This window comes from Teleopsis dalmanni, chromosome X (genome assembly GCF_002237135.1).
Source record: "Teleopsis dalmanni isolate 2A chromosome X, ASM223713v2, whole genome shotgun sequence".
Lineage (NCBI taxonomy): Eukaryota > Metazoa > Arthropoda > Insecta > Diptera > Diopsidae > Teleopsis > Teleopsis dalmanni.
This window is the reverse complement of record NC_051848.1, coordinates 4,633,822-4,656,156: the sequence shown is the minus strand read 5'-3', so window position 1 is coordinate 4,656,156 and position 22,335 is coordinate 4,633,822. Positions and strand designations below refer to the sequence as shown.

The 22,335-nt window shown below is 29.7% G+C and overlaps 1 protein-coding gene across 1 annotated transcript in view; it reads left to right on the top strand.

Moving 5' to 3' along the window:
- The window catches only part of LOC119687425 (neural-cadherin-like), a 61,751-nt gene extending 47,080 nt beyond the window's left edge, over nt 1–14,671 (top strand). Inside the window, exon 2 of the mRNA XM_038101730.1 lies at nt 12,688–14,671. Within this exon, the coding sequence (XP_037957658.1) occupies nt 12,923–14,671 (1,749 nt within the window). The 5' untranslated portion in view covers nt 12,688–12,922. The remainder of the gene's footprint in view (nt 1–12,687) is intronic.
- Nucleotides 14,672–22,335: the final 7,664 nt, after the last annotated feature.

Genomic DNA, 22,335 nt, shown 5'->3' with positions numbered 1-22,335 from the left:
TCCACAAGGGGGCAAGCGTGCTGAAGTGTTGGTATAGAAATACTGTATTATAGATTGAAACCTACTCTAGCAAAGACTGTTTTAATAAATTAATCAAAAGAATAGAGAGTTTGACATCAAAATCAAGCTTGAAGTTAGTTCACTTTTTCCTAATGTTAGTGCTAATAAGTAATGTTGTATAGTAAAAGATATATAAAAATAGAAATATCTGAATGATTACTTAGATTTGAAATTATGAATATGACAGTTTAATATCCACTTAGTGCAATTGCCTAAAAATATTTTTTAATATTTTTTTTCTCTACTTTTTCGTTTTACTAAATTAAAATTATTCATTTTTCAAATATGAAATAGAGAATATTATACCTATATCAGATAAAATTAACCTAAAACTAATTTAATTAACACCTTTTAAATGTTATGGAATCAGTTATCTATGCATTATCTAAAAAATGCATTAGATGAATGAGAGAAATTTTACGCTTTTGCTTACAGATATATGAGTAAGGATATTATAAATAATATTTTCGTATAAAAAAGTATCCTTAACTATCGCATATATGTTGCGTTCTACGTATCCGTGATAAATGGACCAAGGGAAATAGTTGCATGAACATGTGTTGCAGCTGTTTGATAAACTCTATAGTCTGTTAGAAACTAGGCTGATCTATTTTTGACTATTGAACAAATTGAGTAACACATTATCACCCCTGTTTGCTGAAGTATCTTTGCACTTCACATTACATTTGCAGTGTGCGTTTTTTATGTTTTCGTATCTACGTGTACATGTATGTATGTATGAATGTATGCATGTGTAACGGTAACGCATGTCAAGCTTAAACCAGAAAGCTGTTAAGCCGCATAAATACAGAACTATTTCCACTATTTTTGCTGGTGTTGAAATTATACACACTGTTGAGGTAGTCAAAAGGGGCGCTGTGTGAGTACACACCACAGCTTGTGAGTACAAATCCTACTAGGAAATATTTTTTAAAATTGAATTTCAAAAATTCATTTCAAGGGCAGGACTTCCATGCAAAACCTATAGTAGCGTTAAGCTGCATACGCAAGCGGAATGCTCCCTATTGTCCTTTTAATTTTGATAATTTCATTTGTGTGAAGTGTGCAATGCTTCTCTTATAAAATAAAATTATATTTTATGCTACCAAAACGTTCAACACACGAAAGGACTTATAAATCCAACGTTTTTTTTATTTTTTGGTTTTCTGATTCTTAGAGTTTTTCTGATTCTCGTTTTATTTTATATATATTTCTAATCACTCTTCACATCTTTTAGGAATAAGAGGTATCACGTTCTCAAGAAGTTTGGTATGTTTGATATATAAATATGGGAGCGTATTGAAACCATATATATATGAGATGTAATCAAAAAGTCATGAGAATTTTGATGAATTGAGGCCTTTTTTATGTATTGGTTGCACTGGTAGTAGTTTAACTGCAAGTTATGAAGTAAAATGTATTTCAATAAACAAAGTTAGTGATGCAACAACATGATAAAATTTTAAATCGATTTGATAAGCACATAATTTGTTGCTGCTCAGAGATCTTTCCTTATATAGGAAAGAGCGTATGAGTAGGACGTATATTAGAAGGATTGATAATATTTTGAGTGCTTAAATTTTGAAACAGAGATTTTGTGTGAAGTTTTCAGCTTTAGTTAAGAAATCAAGAAACTTATTCATTCGAACAGTTGTATGTAGACCAACTGTTTTTTGTAAGGATCTCGATAGTAGACCCATTGTATGGACGCTATAGCAATATTGCATGGGGTGCTGGTAGTGCTAAAACAAGCTGTCGATAGACATAGACGAACTGTCGACTTCAAGACTTTTTTGATTTCCAAAACTCAAAATGACATTCAAGTGACAACAACACCAATAAAAGAGATAAGGGCGAATTTGTGAGGCTGGATCCAGTGCGTACCTAAAAAACTGTTTTTAATACGAATAATAACAACTTTTATTACTATGATAAAAATATGATATCAAAAATGAATTATTTTGATACGAATAGAATAATTAATTCTTTTTGAGGATATAAAGTACTTTCGTAACTTTTCAATCGCACTTCAAACTTGCTCACCATAATAGGTCACCATAGACCTATATAGAGTTAGTATAGTAGAGCTATATATACCTATATAAAGTTATTTAGTAAGTAAATTCAAATTATATGCAATTAATTTATAAAAAATAATTTGTGTGAAATGTTTTGAAGTTTCGGTGCAATTTAAGTTAATTTTCTAATAATTTTTTTTTTGTACATTCTTACTTTTTATTATTAGTACATGACATGAAAATTTAAATACTTCACAAATTAAAATTTTTTTAATGCAATTAAAAAGTTTTTATTGCACAAAATTTTTTGAAACAATGAAGCATTTTAAGCGCAGCAATTAGCAAGTATGGATGAAAGATGAAGTGTGGTAATGTTTTAATTCGTACCGAGTGCTACTGATATGGGTTTGTAGGCAAGTACAGATTTTTCTAGAATTCTTAGAATTTTTACACAATTCTGAACACCGGCAAAACTTTACGGAAAATGATAAATGTTTAAATTGCAGCGAAACTCAAAATTACTGACATCGTAGTTCAGATACTTTGCTCTGTATATTGCAACTGAAGTGAATCCAAACTGTGTGAACACAGTTTAACTAAATGAAATATAAGATAATTATAAGTTATGATTAAGTTCGCCATTTTTTTATAAACTTACGCAGCAAATTTTTGATGAAGTTTAATTTGTTTAAAAACTTATTAAACTTTTTGTTATTCATAAATTTCTAGATCAGAAAAATAGCAGATTGATATGAAGTTTTTCTCTTCGCTTTTTTTGTATGGAGCGCTAATTGCCGTCGTTTACAAAATATTTTATTGAGATTAATAAAAATCTTTTCCCCTTATAGAGAGATTAGTAGGAGTTGAGAATTTATTTCAATAAAGGATATTTTAATTATTTTTTTAAAAGCATTGAAATTAACTGACCATTATTAGGTTGCAAATGCAATACAAAGCTAAACGAATATGAACTTTATAATTAAATAATTTTTTTTTAATTAAAAATATATTATTCATTTTATAGCATTTTTTGAATTCAGAAGAAAACACTCAACCATTGAGCAAATTCATAGAATTGTTGAAAAAGTACAGACCACTTTTGAGTAAAAAGAATACTGCTTAGCAGCGTTTTTAGACATTTCTCAAGCGTTTGATCGAGTATGGCAGTAAGGACTGTAAAAAGCTTCTGCCACTTAACTAACTATTATAACTATTATATGTTCATAAAATTGTATCTATTGAAAAGACTCTTTCATGTTAAAAATGAGAATGAAATCTCTTCTCTGTATGATATTAGAGCTGGAGTACCACAAGGCAGTGTACTTGGTCCAATCCTTTATCTGCTTTTCACATACGATTTACCGAAGACGGTAGGAATTTTAACCGGTACATTTGTAGATGACATAGCTATCATGGCGCGTGCAAGCGATCCCACTGTAGCCTCTTTCAAACCACAAGCTAGTCTTGATCGTATATCAAAATGTTTGAAGCATTAACGTATGAAAGCAAATGAAACAAAATCTACTCATGTTACATTCACAATAAGAAAAGACACCTGCCCGGAAATTAAACTTAATAATATAATAATTCCGCAATCAAACAGCGCTAAATACCTGGGCATGCACTTGGATAGACGTCTGACATGGATAACATACATTTTTAACAAAAGAAAATCCCTTGGGATTCAATACCAAAAAATGTTTTGGCTACTGAGTAAAAAATCTTCAGTATCTCTAAAAAATAAACTTGTTTTATACAAAAATGTTCTAAAACCAGTGTGGACCTATGGCATTCTTCAAAGGTTTCACTCTAAAACTTTACGAGAAATGATAAACGCTTCATGGTATGTAACTAACATTCAACCTTAATGATGGACCTTAAGATAATCCCGGTAAAAGACGAAGTAAAAAAGGTAGCTAGAAAATATCATGAACGAATACAAATTCATCCCAACACTCTTGCTTCGAGTTTAATGTCCCCATCAAAAATATTTACGACTGAAATATTTTTATTAAAAAAATATTTTATTAAAAAAATATTTCAGTCCCCACAGGGAGAACTACCTTAATTGTAAATTGTCATCACTAAAATAGTGTTTATTAAAAAAATTGTAAAATGTCACCATATTATGTGATAGAATACATATTGAATTTGAATTAAATAAAAAAAAAAATCTTGTAACAGAACATAAATATATTAAAAGAATACATGAAGGTACTATTTAACTTACATTATACAATTTCTGGTGTTAACTTCACTGAAGGAGACTTCACCCATCTATAATGGAGAATGGAGAATTAGTAAAAATGGATGATATTTTAATTGAAATTTTTAAATCAAAATTTAATTACTTTATCAATAATGATTTATAAAATTAATTTTTTTAATTTTTTCTAAAAACAAATGTCTTTAATAACAGTTAGAAAAATTTGTAATAAAATAAATTTCTGTTGTTTTTGTTTCAAAAATAAGTTTCTTTCATGGTTTACTTAGTGTACTGAAAAAAAAAAAAAAATCAAAGTTATGTTGTGAATATTGTTATAAGAATATCCTTATAACAATATAAGCGCTTTTGCTGCTTGCGTCTACTCTCCAGTCTCGTACATCAAGTCTTAACCTATAACACATCCCACAAAAATACCCCAAAAATACTGTTGCACTTTCAATAGTAGTATTTACTGAGTTTACTGAGATCCTCTGTTACTTGTATTTTCAGTCAAGACATGTCAAGAGCAAGTTTTGATATAATGTTATGATTTGAAATCTTGGTAATAAAACGAAGTTATATATATAATTTTAGGAAAGATATAAAAGTACTAATTTTTAAAAACCTTACATTTATTATTAAATTTTAACTTAATTGCTACAAAAACATAAAAATTGGAATAATAACACCATTAAAAAATTAAAAAATAAAATCAAAGTACATATAAATATATAAAGAAACTAATAAATACAAATGTTTCCATCTTATCTTTATAATCTTACTTCAAAGTTTTATTAAATTAAAAACATATAAGCTTTATTTAATTAAAACAAATTTTTATATGATTTTAGGTTTCGAGCTTAAAAATTAACAACGCATCAATTTCACATTAAAGTGACACTTTTAAAAATTTATTTGTCACCTTTCCCTTATCTAAGCAAAAATCTTAATGTTGATTATAGCTTCAAAATTGTTTTTGTCTTTCCTTTAATATTCAAAGACTTGAAAAAGATTGTAAATATTAATTCAATAATATTAAGCCGTTTAATCGGTTTATTCGATAGTCTGATCTACAGCTACTGATAACTAATTTAGGTAGTCGAAGACTGCCGTCTGCCTTCTGCATTTGCATAATAAATTTTCACTATAATCGTTAGAGATAATCTGTAAAATTATCTTACCAAATTTGAGTTATAAGCACTGTCTGTTTAACATTTATTTAAACCAATGATAATAAATTCAAAGATTTTAATTAAGATTTAACTTAAAAGGTTGAAGATATATGTGGAGAAAATATTACACTAAGCAATGGCAATTAGTTTGAAATTATCATATGTTATGATTAAAGACAAGTTAGAGATTATGTTTGATTGTTACTATAAATTTTTTTTTTTAATATTAAAATATTAATAGTATTTTAATATATATTCAATAAGAGAATTCTTTTCTACAAAGAAATTTAAATAAAATGACACATTGACCTGTTGACTGTTGTGGTGTGACATGAGGTTCAAAAATACTATCTGCGGTTCCATTGTAGTGAGTATTTTGGTTGAAGTTTTTAAATTAGGTTGACGTTGGGTTCTATTATTTTTCAGAAGATAAATTATTTTTATTATTCACAAATTCAACAAATATGAGCAAGTCCTGATTAGGTTTCATCAATTATGGTCACGATTATTTACGTTTTGGTTCCTTTACCTAACGTTACTTTACTTTTGTTCTGATGTCATTAAATGCCTTTAGGATTAAATTCATGCTCTTCTACCCAAAGGATGTGTAATAAATATATTTACTACTAGAGGACTTAAGGTTTTTCTGTTTTTATAACTTTAATGAAACTATTTCATCACGAGTTTTGGTATTTACAACTGTATGACATTAAAGATCAAGAAAATATATAAAACACTTAACACAAACTTAAATAAAATGATTTAATTGTCTTTAAATATACGAATATATGGTTCGTATATTTAATCTCTTTTTAATCTATTACAATCTCTTTTAACCCACAGAAATCAGTTAGTTGATCATAAATAAATAAGATTTTGAAACTATTATCTTGATACCACAACGAGTTCAACTTCTAAGTGAGACCCAAGACTTACTTAATGGTGATTGGAATATAAACTAGTAAATCTGTAGTAATATCCACGAATATTAAGCACCTTTAGCTGTTTGAAATCAATTAAAGGTTATATTTCTATATATCTTATGTGTATTCCTTATTAATGCGATATGACTGTTTATGAAGATATAATTATGTTAAATTAATGAAATTTTCTGAAAGTGAATTACTAGTTACAGCCCTTACTTGTAGGTAAGTACTCAAAATGTTAGTTTTCTAAGCATAAATAAAGTACTTATCATCAAATCTTAGTGATCTACTTATAAAAATATATCTTACGAACTCATCAAAAGAGATCGTGTGAATACTGCAAGGCTTAATGCAGTTCTTTGTATTCATTGTTGTACAGGAACCCACATACTGAAACTGCGCATTCCTCTTAATCCTCATTGCAGAAGTTGTGGAAACCTGCAGGGAAAAGAAACCAAAAAACACTTTCTCTGTGAATGCCTGGCTACTTCTTTGACGGCTTATCAGACTGTTCATCGATAAAGATAAAATACTAATTAAATAATCTAAATTCGACGGGATGGATTCAGTGTCTACACTTTTATACTAGGGATTCTAATGAGGCATGTGGTGACAAAACGGTGAATAATCGTTAATTGAGATACTACAATCAATCAACGTAACATTAGCCAACTTTCATTTGATATGCAGCTACAGAAATATAATATATGGCACGATAAAATAATAATGGTTTTATGAAAGACACATTATATTTACGTGTGCAATGTAAATTCTATCACATATATATAGAGTTCGTTCTAAATTTATAACAGATGCTCTATGCTTTCCGTTTGGAGAGCAGAATCACATACTGTATACACAATTAATGAAGTACATGTGGTATTGGAACATTACCGTTCTTGAACATAATAGGATAGAGAAGCTTTGAAGGGGTTGAAAGTTAGTTTGTAGTAAGAGAATGGTCAATATACTTTGCATTTATATAGTTTCGATGTAAAGGTTTCGAAAAGTAGTATTACAACAACAGAAATTGTCGTTTTGATGTTGTATACTGGTATATGTTATAAACTTCAAAGCGCTATGGATCGATTCAAATTTTCGATATGGATGGATGGATCGATTATTTATGTCTCTTGAGTTATCATTAAAGTTGTTTTCCAAACTAGATTTTTATTTCATTAAATTTAAAAATTATTTATTTGTACTCTTTCATAAAATAAAGTTGTATTCTCAAAATTCTCAAAATTCTCAAAAGCATATTATTATTTTATTTTTTGCATTAATAAGTAATCTAATTTGAGCTCCACGTTATGACAAAAACTAAAAGTTCATATAGAGGTGTATTATTATGTATGTAAATATATACATTATTGATATTCAGATGTCTGAGTTGGTGAATCAGCACCTTTACTCTATTTTATCTGTGGACAGTTTTAAGTCACACTAAATACGGGGCTTTACGGGGCTTTATAATATGATGGTTCTGATGTCTTTGTATCTGCCTGTGTTTATCAAATTTCGCTGTATTTTTAGGATACTGAGAGTTGGATTATTGTGACTGTCAATTGTATTGAACAGTTTCAGAGCAGGATCTTTAATGTATTTTTCAACTGAATCCACTCTCAGATCTCTGTGTATATCAGCTCCTCTTACATACCATGGGGCGTTACCAGTTTTCTTAAGGCAATATTTTGCCCTCTTTGAAGAATTTTTAAAGTTGAGCTTGGCGCTTGGCAAAACGATATACTGCCATAGAGTAGTCCTGGTTTAATAATTTGCTTAAATATGCTAACTCTATTCTTTATGTTCAGCTTTTTGCTGCTGATGAGCGGGTGAAGGGAGTGTAATATTCGGGCAGCTTGAGCACGTTTGGACTTGAAATGTGCTTTCCAGGAGTGCTTGTTATCAAAGGTTATGCCTAGATATTTGAGAGTATCGGCCCATTCTTCGGCGCTTCCTGGTAATAAAAATTGCCCGAGTCTTTTCTGCGTTCAGTTTTATTTTCCACTTTTTAAAATACTGAACAAGCACGTCAATGTGACCCTGTATGGCATTGGAGACATTGCAGGCTATTTTGTCTGAGTACACAATACAAGTGTCGTCAGCATAGAGCGATAGCATAGAAGGCTCGAGTAAATATATACATATGCACATCAATATTCATGTATTTTATAGCTCTCATGTTAATGTTTTTTTTTTCTTTTGAAACAGGTGTTTACATCTATTGAAGTTGATAGATAATTTCTGTTTTCTATCTTTAATTATGTAATCGACGAGGCTCTACATAAAATTTTCATATGAAAAGTATGCTAATTAAGCGTATTTAATATGTAAGAATTTCAAACTTTGATTTATGTATGAATTTAATTTATGTACATAGATAACATATGAATCTGCTGGATGCATCTCCCAGATTAACTGGTTTCACTGTACTCAAGATTTGTTGGTATTAAATTTTTTTATTAAATTTCTCCTTTGTTTTATTTTTTCTTAACGAAGTGCTTTATATTTTCAAAACTATCTTATCGATTAAAGCTTTTGATTAATTTGTAGAGAGTCAAGTTGTAGATTTGAAGTAAAAAATTTTTTATTTCAATATAACTAATTTAAAAATAAGTGGATTTACTTAATAAGTCATGAACTTAATAAAAAAAAAAAAACAAAAAAAAGTCATTAAAATAAATAAAATGAATTAAAAATAAAATGAGAAGATTAAGATTAAGTTAACTAAGTAAAACTAGAATCACATTAGGTTAATGCGGATTATGTTAAAATGAACAAAGAAAACCATATCTGTACCTTGCAGAATTCTTATCAGATTATCATTATTAGAATGCAATAGAATAGAATAGTTTAGAATATAAAATAAAGTAGAAAGTTTTGTTATATATTTTGATGGTTCAAAATATTTGACTATCGTTGTTCGTTGTTAAAAAGTGAACCTAGTAATTATTTTAAATAAATTTTTTAATAAATTGCTTTTTTTTTTGACTATTTATTACTGATTTATTAAGTTTTATTTTTATATGCGATTAACTAATATGTAAATTCAAGTATGCAAACGACGGGGTTAATAGTTGAACTATGAATTTTTATCTAGCCTTTCAAGTATGTCTATGGTGTAGAGTTAATTAATGTTAGTAGCCTATACTGCCACAATATTTTGCAAATTTGAAATAATAGAAAATATATTTTAATATATATTTTAAATAAACATAAAATCATTTATGTTATCATTTAAAATCGATTAAAACACGACCACCAGCTGAGTTTATTATTCATTATTCATTGATTCATTGATTTTTTTTTCTCTTCTGTTATTAGATGTGGAAATGCAATAGCATACGATATGGTCAAGATGTGTGCTAGATTTATTGTTAAGTTTGAAATAAAGTTATAAATTATCTCATTTAATTATCAGTTTATTCTCTTATAACTTATATTTACTTAAATACAAAGTTCAACCTTCAAGAAGTGAAAGAGACATTACTTAAAGTATCAAAAAACAGCAAAATATTAGGCAAATACGCTCAAAATAAGATAGGAAATAGCTGCGATAAGTATTTTTACAAAACCTGTCCTGTCACACTACTTGGACAGTCGGTGCATATTTTGTAAACTAGGAGTTATTCTATTTTATAGATGTTGGTTTATTTTAAAAATCACACAATTTTTACACTTCTTATATATTCATAAAGAATACAGATAGCACAAAACCCGGCTTTAAGAAGACTGTTTAAGATTCCATGGTATATTAGATCAACAGACATACATAGAGATCTTAGGATTGACTCAGTGAAAAAATATGTCAGTGACAGAGATCTAAAATTATTCACTAAAGTTGATACGTTAGTTAACCCCACCCTAACAGTCCTCAAGTTCACTTCTGGACTCTCAGGAAGATATGCTGACTTAAGGTCCGTCATCAACTAAAAGACAAATAAATGATATAATTTCTTTGCCTAGTTAAAGCCTAGTGTGGGGTAGAGATAAGCCCCCCAGCCAGTATAGAGTAAAAGTGCGTAATAGCACTAACTCAAGAAGAAGAATTAAGAATCAAGATAAAGGAATGTTTGAATGAATTTTACGATTTTGACAGCTATTATGAAAATTTCCTGGTTAACTAGATTTTTTCCTTCTATATTTTTATTTTATTTTATTTATGTATATTTCTACTTGTTTTGCTTAAACTTTAAACTTTTTCAAATTTTTTCATTTCACTTTTTTTTTTTGCTTTAGACACGAGCACATCATAAGTATTAACGTCACAGTCAGTTTGTAGGTTGGCTGAATATTGTAATTTAAATACTAATGACGTTTTAATTTTACATTAATTGTTGTGACATGCTGACATACTATATATATACAACAAATTCAATTGAAATTTATTGATTTTATTGCATATTTAACATTTTCGGTAAAAAAATATTGTCGTAATAATTACGTTAAGTACATAAAATTTTAGTTTTGTTGGCTTTGAAATATAAAAGGAAATGTCATTTTGTTGGTGTGCTGTCAGTAAATAACTGAAGGGGCAATCATATGACATTTACCCACTTTTAAAGAAAGTTTTCAAAAAGTGAGAACAAACTACTTTTAACCTTAATGTAGGTATTTTAATTTCCTTTCTCATTGTTATTAATAGCTGAAGACATTGACATGGCGACTAACACAAATTGATATAATCTATTCTGAGGATATTTGAATGAATGTATGAATGTAAAGGTAGTCTTCACTAATTGAATATAATTGTTTGTTGTTTTTATATATATAATTTAATTGCATTAAACATTATAGAAGCTTGTTTAATTTTTTTCATTATTTATATACAATTAATATATATAAATATAGTATATTATATATAAATAATAATATATAAATACAATCAAACTTCTTTGACTCAAAGTATCATTCTGAAAAGAAAATGTTCAACTTATGAAGATTTCGAATTAGAGATTTTTTTTATTATTTTTGAAAGAAACTAGAATCACATTATAAGATGTTTATTTATTTATTTGAAATTAAACACAGCACAGAAGTTAGAGTGAAATAAAATATTCAGAAATTAGGATTCGGGATTTTAAAAATTTTTTTCTTATTTTCAGTAAATACAGATTCTAATTTATTCCAAGCCTTATAGTGATCATCAGTTGTAATATCATTCATTTCCAAATAAAAATTCAGAATTTTGAATGAATCTTCTACTTCAGTTTTGGAAGACTGATGAACAATTTCATACACCAAACCCTCTTCATCACTTTCCGTTGCGTTTAGAATCGGATCCACTAATTTAGAGTGGATCCGCTATAATCCTCAATAATATCGTCATCTGTAGGAAAGCTTGATGTACAAATTTTATTGTCAAGCAAGTTATTTTATTTACTTTAAATCACGCTTAATAATTCTGTTCTATCAATTTACTGTCTTCATTAATGTTATTCAAGAATGACAGAAACTGGCATTTGCACAAAGAAGCAATATAAGAAAGAAAAAATTGAACAAGGAACTTTCCCTAATACCAAAATGGATTCATACTAAAAACAAAAATTCGACTTATAGAATGCATTTTCTCACATTCCTATTGGTACGTGACAAAATTTTTATTCAAGTTATACAGAAATTAGAGTTATAGACGTTCGAGTTATGGAAGTTTGGTTGTATATACAAATTATATACATATAAATAATTATTATAAACTGATGTCCCTAATAAATTTAAATATCTTATTTTAAATTAAAATTATAACTTAATGATTAGTGCTTATGAAACAAATCAAATAAGCAATAGCATAAAAATTCATATAAAAAATAGTTTCTGTATAAAATGCAAACAAATACGAGTATCAAAAGAAAAATTTGATTTATTTTTTTTTAAAATGTCATTATTTTTAAAATGACATTTTTATATTTGTTCATTGCCTCCCATCAACTTTTAATAATTCGCTCATATTTCTGCCTTCTGCGTATTCAGTAGGAAAATAACCTTTCACTGACCACAGTTGATCCTATAAAACGTTTTAAAGTTAAAAATAAAACCTTTTTTTTCAAGACTTCTTTGCCGGGTATTTAATAATAGAAAAAGTAAAATAACTTTCAACCTTTAGTAAGAAAATAATTTTCCTTGCTGAACCCGGCATACCTCTCAAATTTATTGCTTGTTACATATTTACTGCTCGACTATTTTTGCACTCCAGTAGAATCCCTGCTGGTAACTGCTTATGTCCTTTGTTATTATTGCTAATGTAATATTTTTTATTATTAATATAAAAAAATCTAATTCAAATTATTTCTCTCTTCTACTTACAGATAATAAGCAGAGTCGGTGCGCAGCTGCCGCAGAGCCAATATGTTCTGACTGCCGCATTGACATTTTTTGGTAATAAAATTCGAACAAATAATTTAAATAAAAATTCGCTGCAGCACACATCACTGACAATTACATAATAATATAGTAAAAATAAAAATTAAATCAAAATCCTAAAGAAAAAAAAAAACAAAATAAAACTGTTTTTACATAAGTAAGAGAAGGCGTGCCATTGTCATGGCGGCACGCAGTTTGGTCCAAAGTAGTGGGCAGCCACAACGGTTACCAACCAACCGAAAACAAATGTTTACAACCACCAATAATGAAAATAATAATAATAAACATCAAAAGTCGTCCTTGCTATCCTTATCAAAAACAGTTGAAACAACATCGTGCTCGTCGGACTCGGAGTCCTTAGTGTCGTTATTAAATACGTGTCGGTCGTACCGCAGATCAAGTTCTGCAATCGCGTCGTTTCGACAACTTGTCGCAATCGCTACATTCGCGTTAGTCTTAGTCGGTCAATTTCAGTGTGCTTTGTCATACGAGAAGGCACACAATGCCATGCCCACAGAAAGTTTGTCTGCTGCCAATGCAGCACGCATGCTAGCTGGTGGTGATAATGATGATACCAACGATATGTCATTAGTATTGCCGCATGATACTTATCCGGGGTTCAGCATCAAAAAGTTTGACACGATGCCAGTGCTTAATAATACGCGCGGCATAGTGCCTCAAGGTGCGTACCATATGCTACCGGGTGATTATTCGAAGTACTTCACCGTACTGGATGATGGTGTTGTTATGACCACATCTGACATATCACCACTAGTCAACCGCCCGGTCAATTTGGTTGTTGTTGAAGAAACACCGAACTCCACAAATACGCATAATTTGCAACTATACGTTATGCATCGCAATGATATGCTTCGTTTTCCTGGCACCATGTTGGATGCTAATGGAGAGGTGCGTGAAAATCGTCCAGCGGGTACTCGAGTGCGTGGTGTGCCACTTATGCAGGCATTCAGTGGTGATGTCGTAGAACCTGATGTGACGCCAAAGAAAGTGCGCTATACACTGATCGATGGCAATGATGATAAAGCATTTGCACTACAAAGTCGAAAGACTAAAGAAGGTGACGTAACTGGAAAATCTGTTGTTGTCGATAGCAATGATGATTCCGGTGTTTGGTTGGTTACTAACCGCCCATTAGATCGTGAATTGAAAGCGCACTATGATCTATCGGTCCAAGCTTCCGATATGGATGAATTAGACAAGACAATGTCTAAAATTGAAGTGCTCGTTTTGGATGTTAATGACAATCGTCCAGTTTTTAAAGAGTATGATTATAAATTTGCTTTAACGGGTGAGAAAACTCCAAATATGGAAGAGAAGGATCCGGGTGTTACATGGAAACGTTTCACTATAATGGGAAAAGTAGAAGCTACTGATGCTGATGGTGATAAGGTTGCTTATCGCTTGAAAACGCCCAACAATATTGTTATTATCGTACCACAAACAGGTGAAATTATGTTGGCTGGTGAACCACTGGCCAGTGAACTTATGGTTGAAGTCGAAGCACATGACTTACGCTATCCTAGCATGGTAAGCGAAAAACCTGCTAAGGTGATGTTAGAATTTTTAGAACCAGAACCTGTTGCATTTATAATGCAACATCTCGAACATGATCGGATCAATCCTCATTCGCATCATCGTGAGAAACGTCGTGTTACTCGTGCCGTGCGTCCTACAAAACGTATTGAATTTACTGAAGCTGATGGTGATACTGAAGGAAAATCAGTATTTCAGCTTGAAAAGGAAACTGATAAGGAAACATTTAAGATACGCGATGATAATCCTTGGGTTACGGTTGAAACAAATGGTGCGGTGCGTGTTAAAAAGAAGTGGGATTACGAAGAACTTGGTCCTGAGAAAACGATTGACTTCTGGGTTATCATTACAAATACTGGACATAACGGTAAGTGATAATATTTATATATAAGTTTAAAAATTAAAATAGGAAATTTTGTGATAATTAGCTTAATAACCAAAACGCAATCAAAAAATAATATTAAAACAGTATGTCACATTACGCAACAAGAAAATAAGAGAGAGGTTTTTAGTAAAAACTGTGTTCGTTAATTGAAAAAATGGGTTGCAATTGCAAACCGTAGTATTAAGATGTCACCTTTTGGTATTAAAGAAAGCGTAATATTGAACACGTTTTCTATAGGAATTTATACGAATTTTAAAAGAATTAAAAAAAATATAATTTATTTTTTACTTTTAAGACATTTTAAGATATATAGGAATATTTTCGGTAATTGTAAAGCAGATGAGCTAGCCAGACCGGGTGCTTCAGGGAACCACTTGGAACACCTCAACAATCGGGTATGTCATTGACATCATGCAAACTGTCACTGTGTTTTTCCTGTGATGAACTTTTGAATAAAAGATGGATAAGTTCGCTGTTGCTCAGTTTAGAGCATGCATAGAGAATAGTTCCACACCATTTCAATTTTAATTTCTCAAGAGCCACAGATACTCATCTCGAAAAGATAAATTTAATTAAGATAATACCCCGTTACCTTGCCAAAAACCTGGTGAATTTGAATATTCTCACTGCTTAGCGTAAGGAGTCTATAAGAGACTGTCTAAGTTGGGTTGCTTAATATCAAAGCCTATTTTCAGTTTTTATAGTTCATCCAAAAGTTTGGTGTTTGGGAGTCTTATCTTTGCGTCTGTACACTATGTGCTCTTATAGCAATATGAAAAGCATGTATAAATTGAGAATGTATTTTTCATAAATTATTTAAAATAAACATTCAAATTTTATATTTTGCCAAATTTTACTTGCCTTATTCTGGTGTTTATATCATATTATACCCAAATCATTTCTGCTAGTCATTGCATTTGCTGCAGTGGTCTTAGATACCACAGATATTTGTCTCGTTTATACTATGTTAGACCCTTTTGTCTCTCGTTAGCCATTGTGCTTGCAGGTTTTAGAACTACTCTAGTACTACTGATTAATATAGCGTTCGTACCATGTTACACCCTCTCTCTTTCGTTAGTCACTGTACTTGCTTAAATGCTCTTAGTACTGTTTATTATGGCGTTCGTACCATGTTATACTCCCTTTTCTCTCTTTAGCAATTGTATTAGTTTCAATGGTGTTAGATATTATTGATTATTATTATAACATCCAAACTACGTTACACTCTCTCTCTCTCTTTCTCTCTCTCTCTCTCTCTCTCTCGTTAGCCATTGTATACGATGTTGAATAAACGGTTGCCTCTTGAAAATTTTTTTCTGTACCAAAATTGGTTTAAAAAGGTCCCATTTCTGTAAAAAATTTTTATTTTTTCGATCTGTGTTTTTCATAGTGTTATAAATGAACAAAATATAAAATAGTGCAAAGTTGCATTTATAAAAAAAATTAATTGGAAATATCCACAATAAAGTTGGGTCGTCAAAAGTGTACCATCTTTTGAACATGAGTACCAAACGAAAAAAAAAGTACCAATTTTGGTACTAAAGTACCATAAGTGGCAACCGTGGTTGAATAACATGATTACTCTGACATACGAACCTTGTTAGACCCTTTTTTCCGTCGCTAGCCAGTATACTGTCAGTATATTGTCTTGGTTCTAAATATCATTGATTATTATGTCGTCTGAACCATGTTAGATCGTCATTCCCCTCGCTAGTTACTAAGCTTGCTTCAGTAATCATAGATACCATTGCTTATTGCGATGACCGTGTTATGTTAGAGAAGAGAGGATCTTTTGCCACTAGTCATTATACTTGTTTTTGTGAAAAATACTTTAAAATTTTCAAGCTCTTGAAATTGAAGAAAAAAACGCATGTAGCAATGTGCTGCTATTATGCTTTGGTAACTAATCCCTATTTTTCCGTCTATTAAAAATTTTAGTATTCTGAAATTATACTCCGAAACGAGATTAAACTTTTATTTTCTTTAAAATATATTTTATATTATACTTTATTTTACTTTAAAATATATTTTTTATGATTTTAAGGAAATATTAGCATTAACACATTCTCAACTTCATCTGAAAGAATCTCATTAAGAGAACTACTCTTGTGCGAACAGCACATAAAATTTTATTAAAGCGCTTGTGTGCCTTTAAATGCGTTTAAATGCGTTTAAATGTGCGCCAAAAGAGTTTAAAGGCAACTTCCAGCACATTTCGCAGATACTATTTTGAACTTCAATTTTTATTGTTTTTTTACTTTTTTGCTTTTATTTTTCGAGTTTGTTTTTCGAGTTATTTGTTGATATTTCGCCTTAAATTCTTATTCCTACACACAGCCCACAATGTGCAGTACAGATGAAGCAGTGCCGAAGTCAAAAATAAATCATTTATGAAAAATAAAATGGCGAAAAGCAAAAAAGTATCTCAACTGCTGCTCCACTGCGTGAGCTACAAAAATATGTTTTTTTTTTTTAAAAAAAAATGCACAATAAAAAGCGCTACAATTTCCGGTGTTTATCTTTAGCTTATTTACGCGTATTATTTGATTATGCAGCAAAATTAAAAAAAAAAGCGAATAATAATGCAAATAATTGATTTTAGCATTTTAAATGCGGCGAAAATAAATTTAAGCGTTGCATTGAACAATAAAAAATTTCGCCAATGCAATTAAAATCGTGTGCGGTGGAAACTCATTTTCACATTTTTAATTTTTATTATGAAAAACATACACACATACACACACACACATACACACATGTATCTGGAAAATTTTTTGCCATCATTATTCATTTGTAATTAATAAAAAAAATATATATATTTATTTTTTCTTTTATATTTTATATTTGTAATTGATGTTATTGTTGTTATTGTTGTTGTTGTTGTTGTTTACTTAATTGCAAACGATAAAAAGTGAATAATGCAAATATGTTGGATTCTTTTTAATCTTATTAAAATTTTATAATTTAAAATTAAAACATAAATGATTTTTGCAGCGAATGCTAGAAGTAGCCGAAAATAAAAATTAAACCAACTGCAAAATTATGAAATAAATCTTCAAAAAAAAAAAAAAAAATTGTATAAAAAAATCGAAATTAATTGCTGCATTGTTCGCATTTGGCTGCAATTCGATAGGGTTTGCTTTTATATTTCATAGATAAATTTTTAATTCCGTCAATGAATTCTCAGTTTGGTAGTAAGCTTTTAGTCAGGTAATATAATATTTATTGAAATGTGAAATGTAAGCAAAATTTCACGAATATGAATCGTATCTCTTTTCACGCCAGAAGTGAGACAATCGATTTCACATATAATCTTTCATTTTTTTTTGCACAAATGTTTGCTTAGGCTCAGAATAGATGGTATAAAATAATCTGAGTTAGAGTTACCGGAGAGCGGAGAGCACACTACTACGACCAATAAAAAGAAAAAAATTTCTTAAATTGTAAGTTTTAAATTGTATAAATTTAATTTTAATTAAAAAAAATAAATTAAGTTTATAACAATTTAAGTTGTACTATATATATACGGAAAAGTATCTATGTACATTGAAATGATAGATGAAGAAAATAGAAATTCAGAAAATTGCTTAATAATAGCAACTAAAACAATAAAAATGAGGTTGAGTAAGTTGTAACTGGTTATACCCAGTAGAAAACGGATCGATCCGTCATCGAAGACGTCTTCAAGACATGGATACATACATGAAGACCGATCGATCCAAATGTATGACGGTCTTCGAAGACACTTTCATTCAAATTAGCCAAATGTCTTCAATGAATTTTTGTGTACATGTCTAGAAAGAAATTGTTGTATTTTGTACTTTTATTTATTTTATATAAAAATTTCTTACATTACATTCAAAATTAAAAGTTTTAAAAGCAAATTATAAATTTTATTATAAATTTTATTAAGATATTAAAAATAAACTAGTAAAAACTAGTAAACATTATGAAAATTAATTTAAATAATTAACTTAATATAACTTAGCATATCTAAAATTAACTAAAACTAATATAAAATAATTTATAACATTTCGCTATCATCTATTGTTGAAGTTTTATATGTTTTCAAAAGCGTTGAAGAGGATTTTGGTACAATTAAACCTTCTGATCTTAAGAGTTCTAAAATATCATTACCACAACGCCTGTTAATCCTGTGTTTTTTAAATATAACAGCTAATTTTTCACAAGTGTGAACTTTCACTGGAATTATTGTCTTCAATATTAATATCAATATATTTTCCAGGAACTAAGTCACTATTTAATTTGTTTTGATTTAATTTCTTTTTTTAATATTTCGTAGTTTAATGATTTTGTTTCTTTATTTATTTTGATTTTTTTAATATTTATTTCACTACACTTCAAAATTATTGCGTCACTTCATTTATAAAACATAGCGTCATCTGAGGCAAAATTCAAATATGTTGCTATGAACACTAAAAATGAGAGAGAAAGCAAATAAAGAGTATTTACATTCATGTTTTGAGCAATTGTTTTGCAAATTTGCTTGAAAATGCGGACGCGGTATCAAAGACCGTCTTGAAGACAATGTCTTCGAAGACCACTTTTTCTACTGGGTAGTATGAATATGTATATGTATTAGTTCCTAACCAAACTCGATTGAGTTAAGCCTATTGTAGTCTTATAGTGAGCATCATTTAGAATAAAAATATTGTTAAAATATCTAAGGAGCATTTGAAGCTCAATTTCTGCACTGTCTTCTAACTTTCCAAATAATTTGATTTGATTTGAGTCGAATGAACAAGTCATTACCGAAACAAACGCGTATTTTGAGAGCTTTGAGAAAACCTATATAATTTGAAGGGAATAACAATATTAGAAAAACGCTAGACTAAATGTATCGAGCTAAAAGGTGATTATGTAGAAAATTAAAATGTTTATTTGCCGAAAAAATATGGTTTTATTCAAACCGCCCTAGTATAATGTAATTTAAAACTGCAATAATGTGTTGCTAATAAGATAAGACTTATTTATTTAAGTTTAATATTGGATATTATTTAGCTTTAATTCAAAATATCCATCAAAAGATATGTATCTACTTAAAAATATTTATTTTATATTACTATGCAGTACAGAATTTTAATTGCTAACCGTTTGCAATTTTGTATAACAGATTTTGGAACTTCGTTACTTCCTTTTATGTTTTATATATAAAGAGATGATCTGTTTAAAGTAATCCATTAAAGTTACGAAAATAATTTTACAAAAATATTTATTAGAAAATTGTTGAAGTAAAGTTTTATGAAGTTCCGGTTTAATTATTCAAAGCTTGTTGAAAAAAAAAAAATTGCAAAATGATGAGAGTTTTTTAATTACATATTAGTAAGGTAGAAGCAAAGCTAAAATTCAGAAAAAATACAAAGAATAATTCATAAATACATAGACAAACGAGTACATTATGAGTACGTGAATACGTAGAAAGGATATTTTGTTCATAATTTATTAACAGTCTTCAGTCTTGAACTAAGCAAACTGTATAAATGTTTTAATGGAATGCAGTAAATAAAAAAAAAATTAAATAAAATTGTAAATTTAAAATGAGAACTGAAACAAAAAACTTACTAAATATACGTAAGTGCATATATGCATAAAACAAGTAATGACCATAGTATTACTAACAAAAGAATCAACAACAGCAAAAGCAGAAGCAGCAGCAGCAGCAGCAGCAGCAGCAGCAGCAGTAGATGCAGCATGCATTACTGACTCACAACAAAGTAAAATATAATGAAAAGTAAGTGAAAAAATGTAAGGGCATAGAATAGATACACATATATCTATATAATGCACGTATACACTCATACATATATAATATATATAATCTATCTGCAGAGTAAAATAAAAGAGCAAGTGTGTGCACTTATAACTCCAACACGAAAACAACAGCTCTAAATATATCGAGCATAAAATATGCATATTCACTGTCATTCAACTACGTACAGATACATTCTGCATAATGCCGCTATGTATGTATGTATGTATGTATGTATGTATGTATGTATGTATGTATGTATGTATGTATGTATGTATGTATGTATGTATGTATGTATGTATGTATGTATGTATGTATGTATGTATGTATGTATGTATGATAATATTATGATCTATCTATCTAACTACATAAATATTCAAGCACGTAGATGAATACATTCGTAGATACTCGTACTTATATGCTCACATTTCTGCTAACTAAATTTCCTAAAAGGAAGAACAAATTCAAATTAAAAAAAAAAAAGAAATAATTCTAAAATAAACTAAAAGCAACAAAAAAAGGAAAAACAGTTGAAAAATATTTAACATAAAATAACAAGTGACATACGGGATGATTGCAACAACTTTGGCACATGTGGTACTGCCGTCAATGGAAATGCGGTCGATCTGTCTGTCTGTCGGTTGCCTGTATTTCTATTTGTCTACATGTGCCATATGGACTGCCTGTGACTATGCAATTGCTGCTGCTGCTGACGTTGCTGTTGCTGTTGCTGTTGCTTTTGCTGTTACTGTTACTGCTGCTCTATGCATCCCAAACTTTGATTAGCACCAACACAAAAGCATTTAATATGCAATTGCAGTTAAAACTACAAAAACAAATAACAGAAATTACACACCCGTGCACTCGTACAACGGCAAAGATGCAACAAATGAAGCATTGTCCAGCAATTTGACTGACAAGTTTATGACATTAATTTTTGTATTCAGTTTTTAAAATTTTTTTTTAAGTTTAATTGCCTTCTGTTGGCTGGAAAAAGAAATTTTTATCTGCACCCGCGTTGTTTAAATTGCTTGATTAATTAACTATTTCATTAGCCCTGCCAATGGGCTGGTCCTGGTTCGGTTGGTCCATTTTGAATTGATTTTTTTTAAATTGTTTCTTCAGTTATTCAGACTTACAGAACAGGAGAATTTTTAAGATTTTAAGATTTAGATTTAATTTTACTAAATAATAGATGCAGTTATTTGTTATTTGATGAATCCTTAATGTATGCTATGGAATATGGTATTTGGGGGGGGGGGGTTGTTCAGTTTAAGCTAAGGCCCCACTGCGACCAGTTTGACCTATTGTGCACCCCTTTGTATTTAGATATTTAATATCTGGAGGAATCGAAACAGCTCCTTCGGAGGGAGTTTTCAAAGTCTTCATCCTCTAGTTGGTATGTACCTAAAATTTTATTTCTTCTGTGGCCTAGTGCATCACAGTTGGTGATCAGATGTTCCATAGACTCTTCCTCATCAAAGCAGAAGCTGCAAATATTAGTGTCTGATAAACCTATTTTATGTAGGTGTTTGTTACATGCGGCGTGGCCTGTTAGTGCACCAGAGAGTGACTTTAGACTCTTCTTGCTTAGGTTGAGAGCGGTGTTTGCTCCTTTGGCATCAAAATTTAAGAATTTTTTTGAATGATATATGCCGTCTATTCCATTCCAGTATTCATTGATACTTTTTTGGATCCATTTTTTTGTCTCCAGTTTTATGTTCGTTTTATTGAAGCCAAAGAAGGGGTTGGATCAATGAATGATCCTTCTACCCCTTTTTATCGATTGCAAATCTTAATATTTTAGTAATATTCACATTTTCTCCTCCTTTTGATGTACTATAACTGTAGAGATAATTGTATTTATATATGTAATTTCTAAAA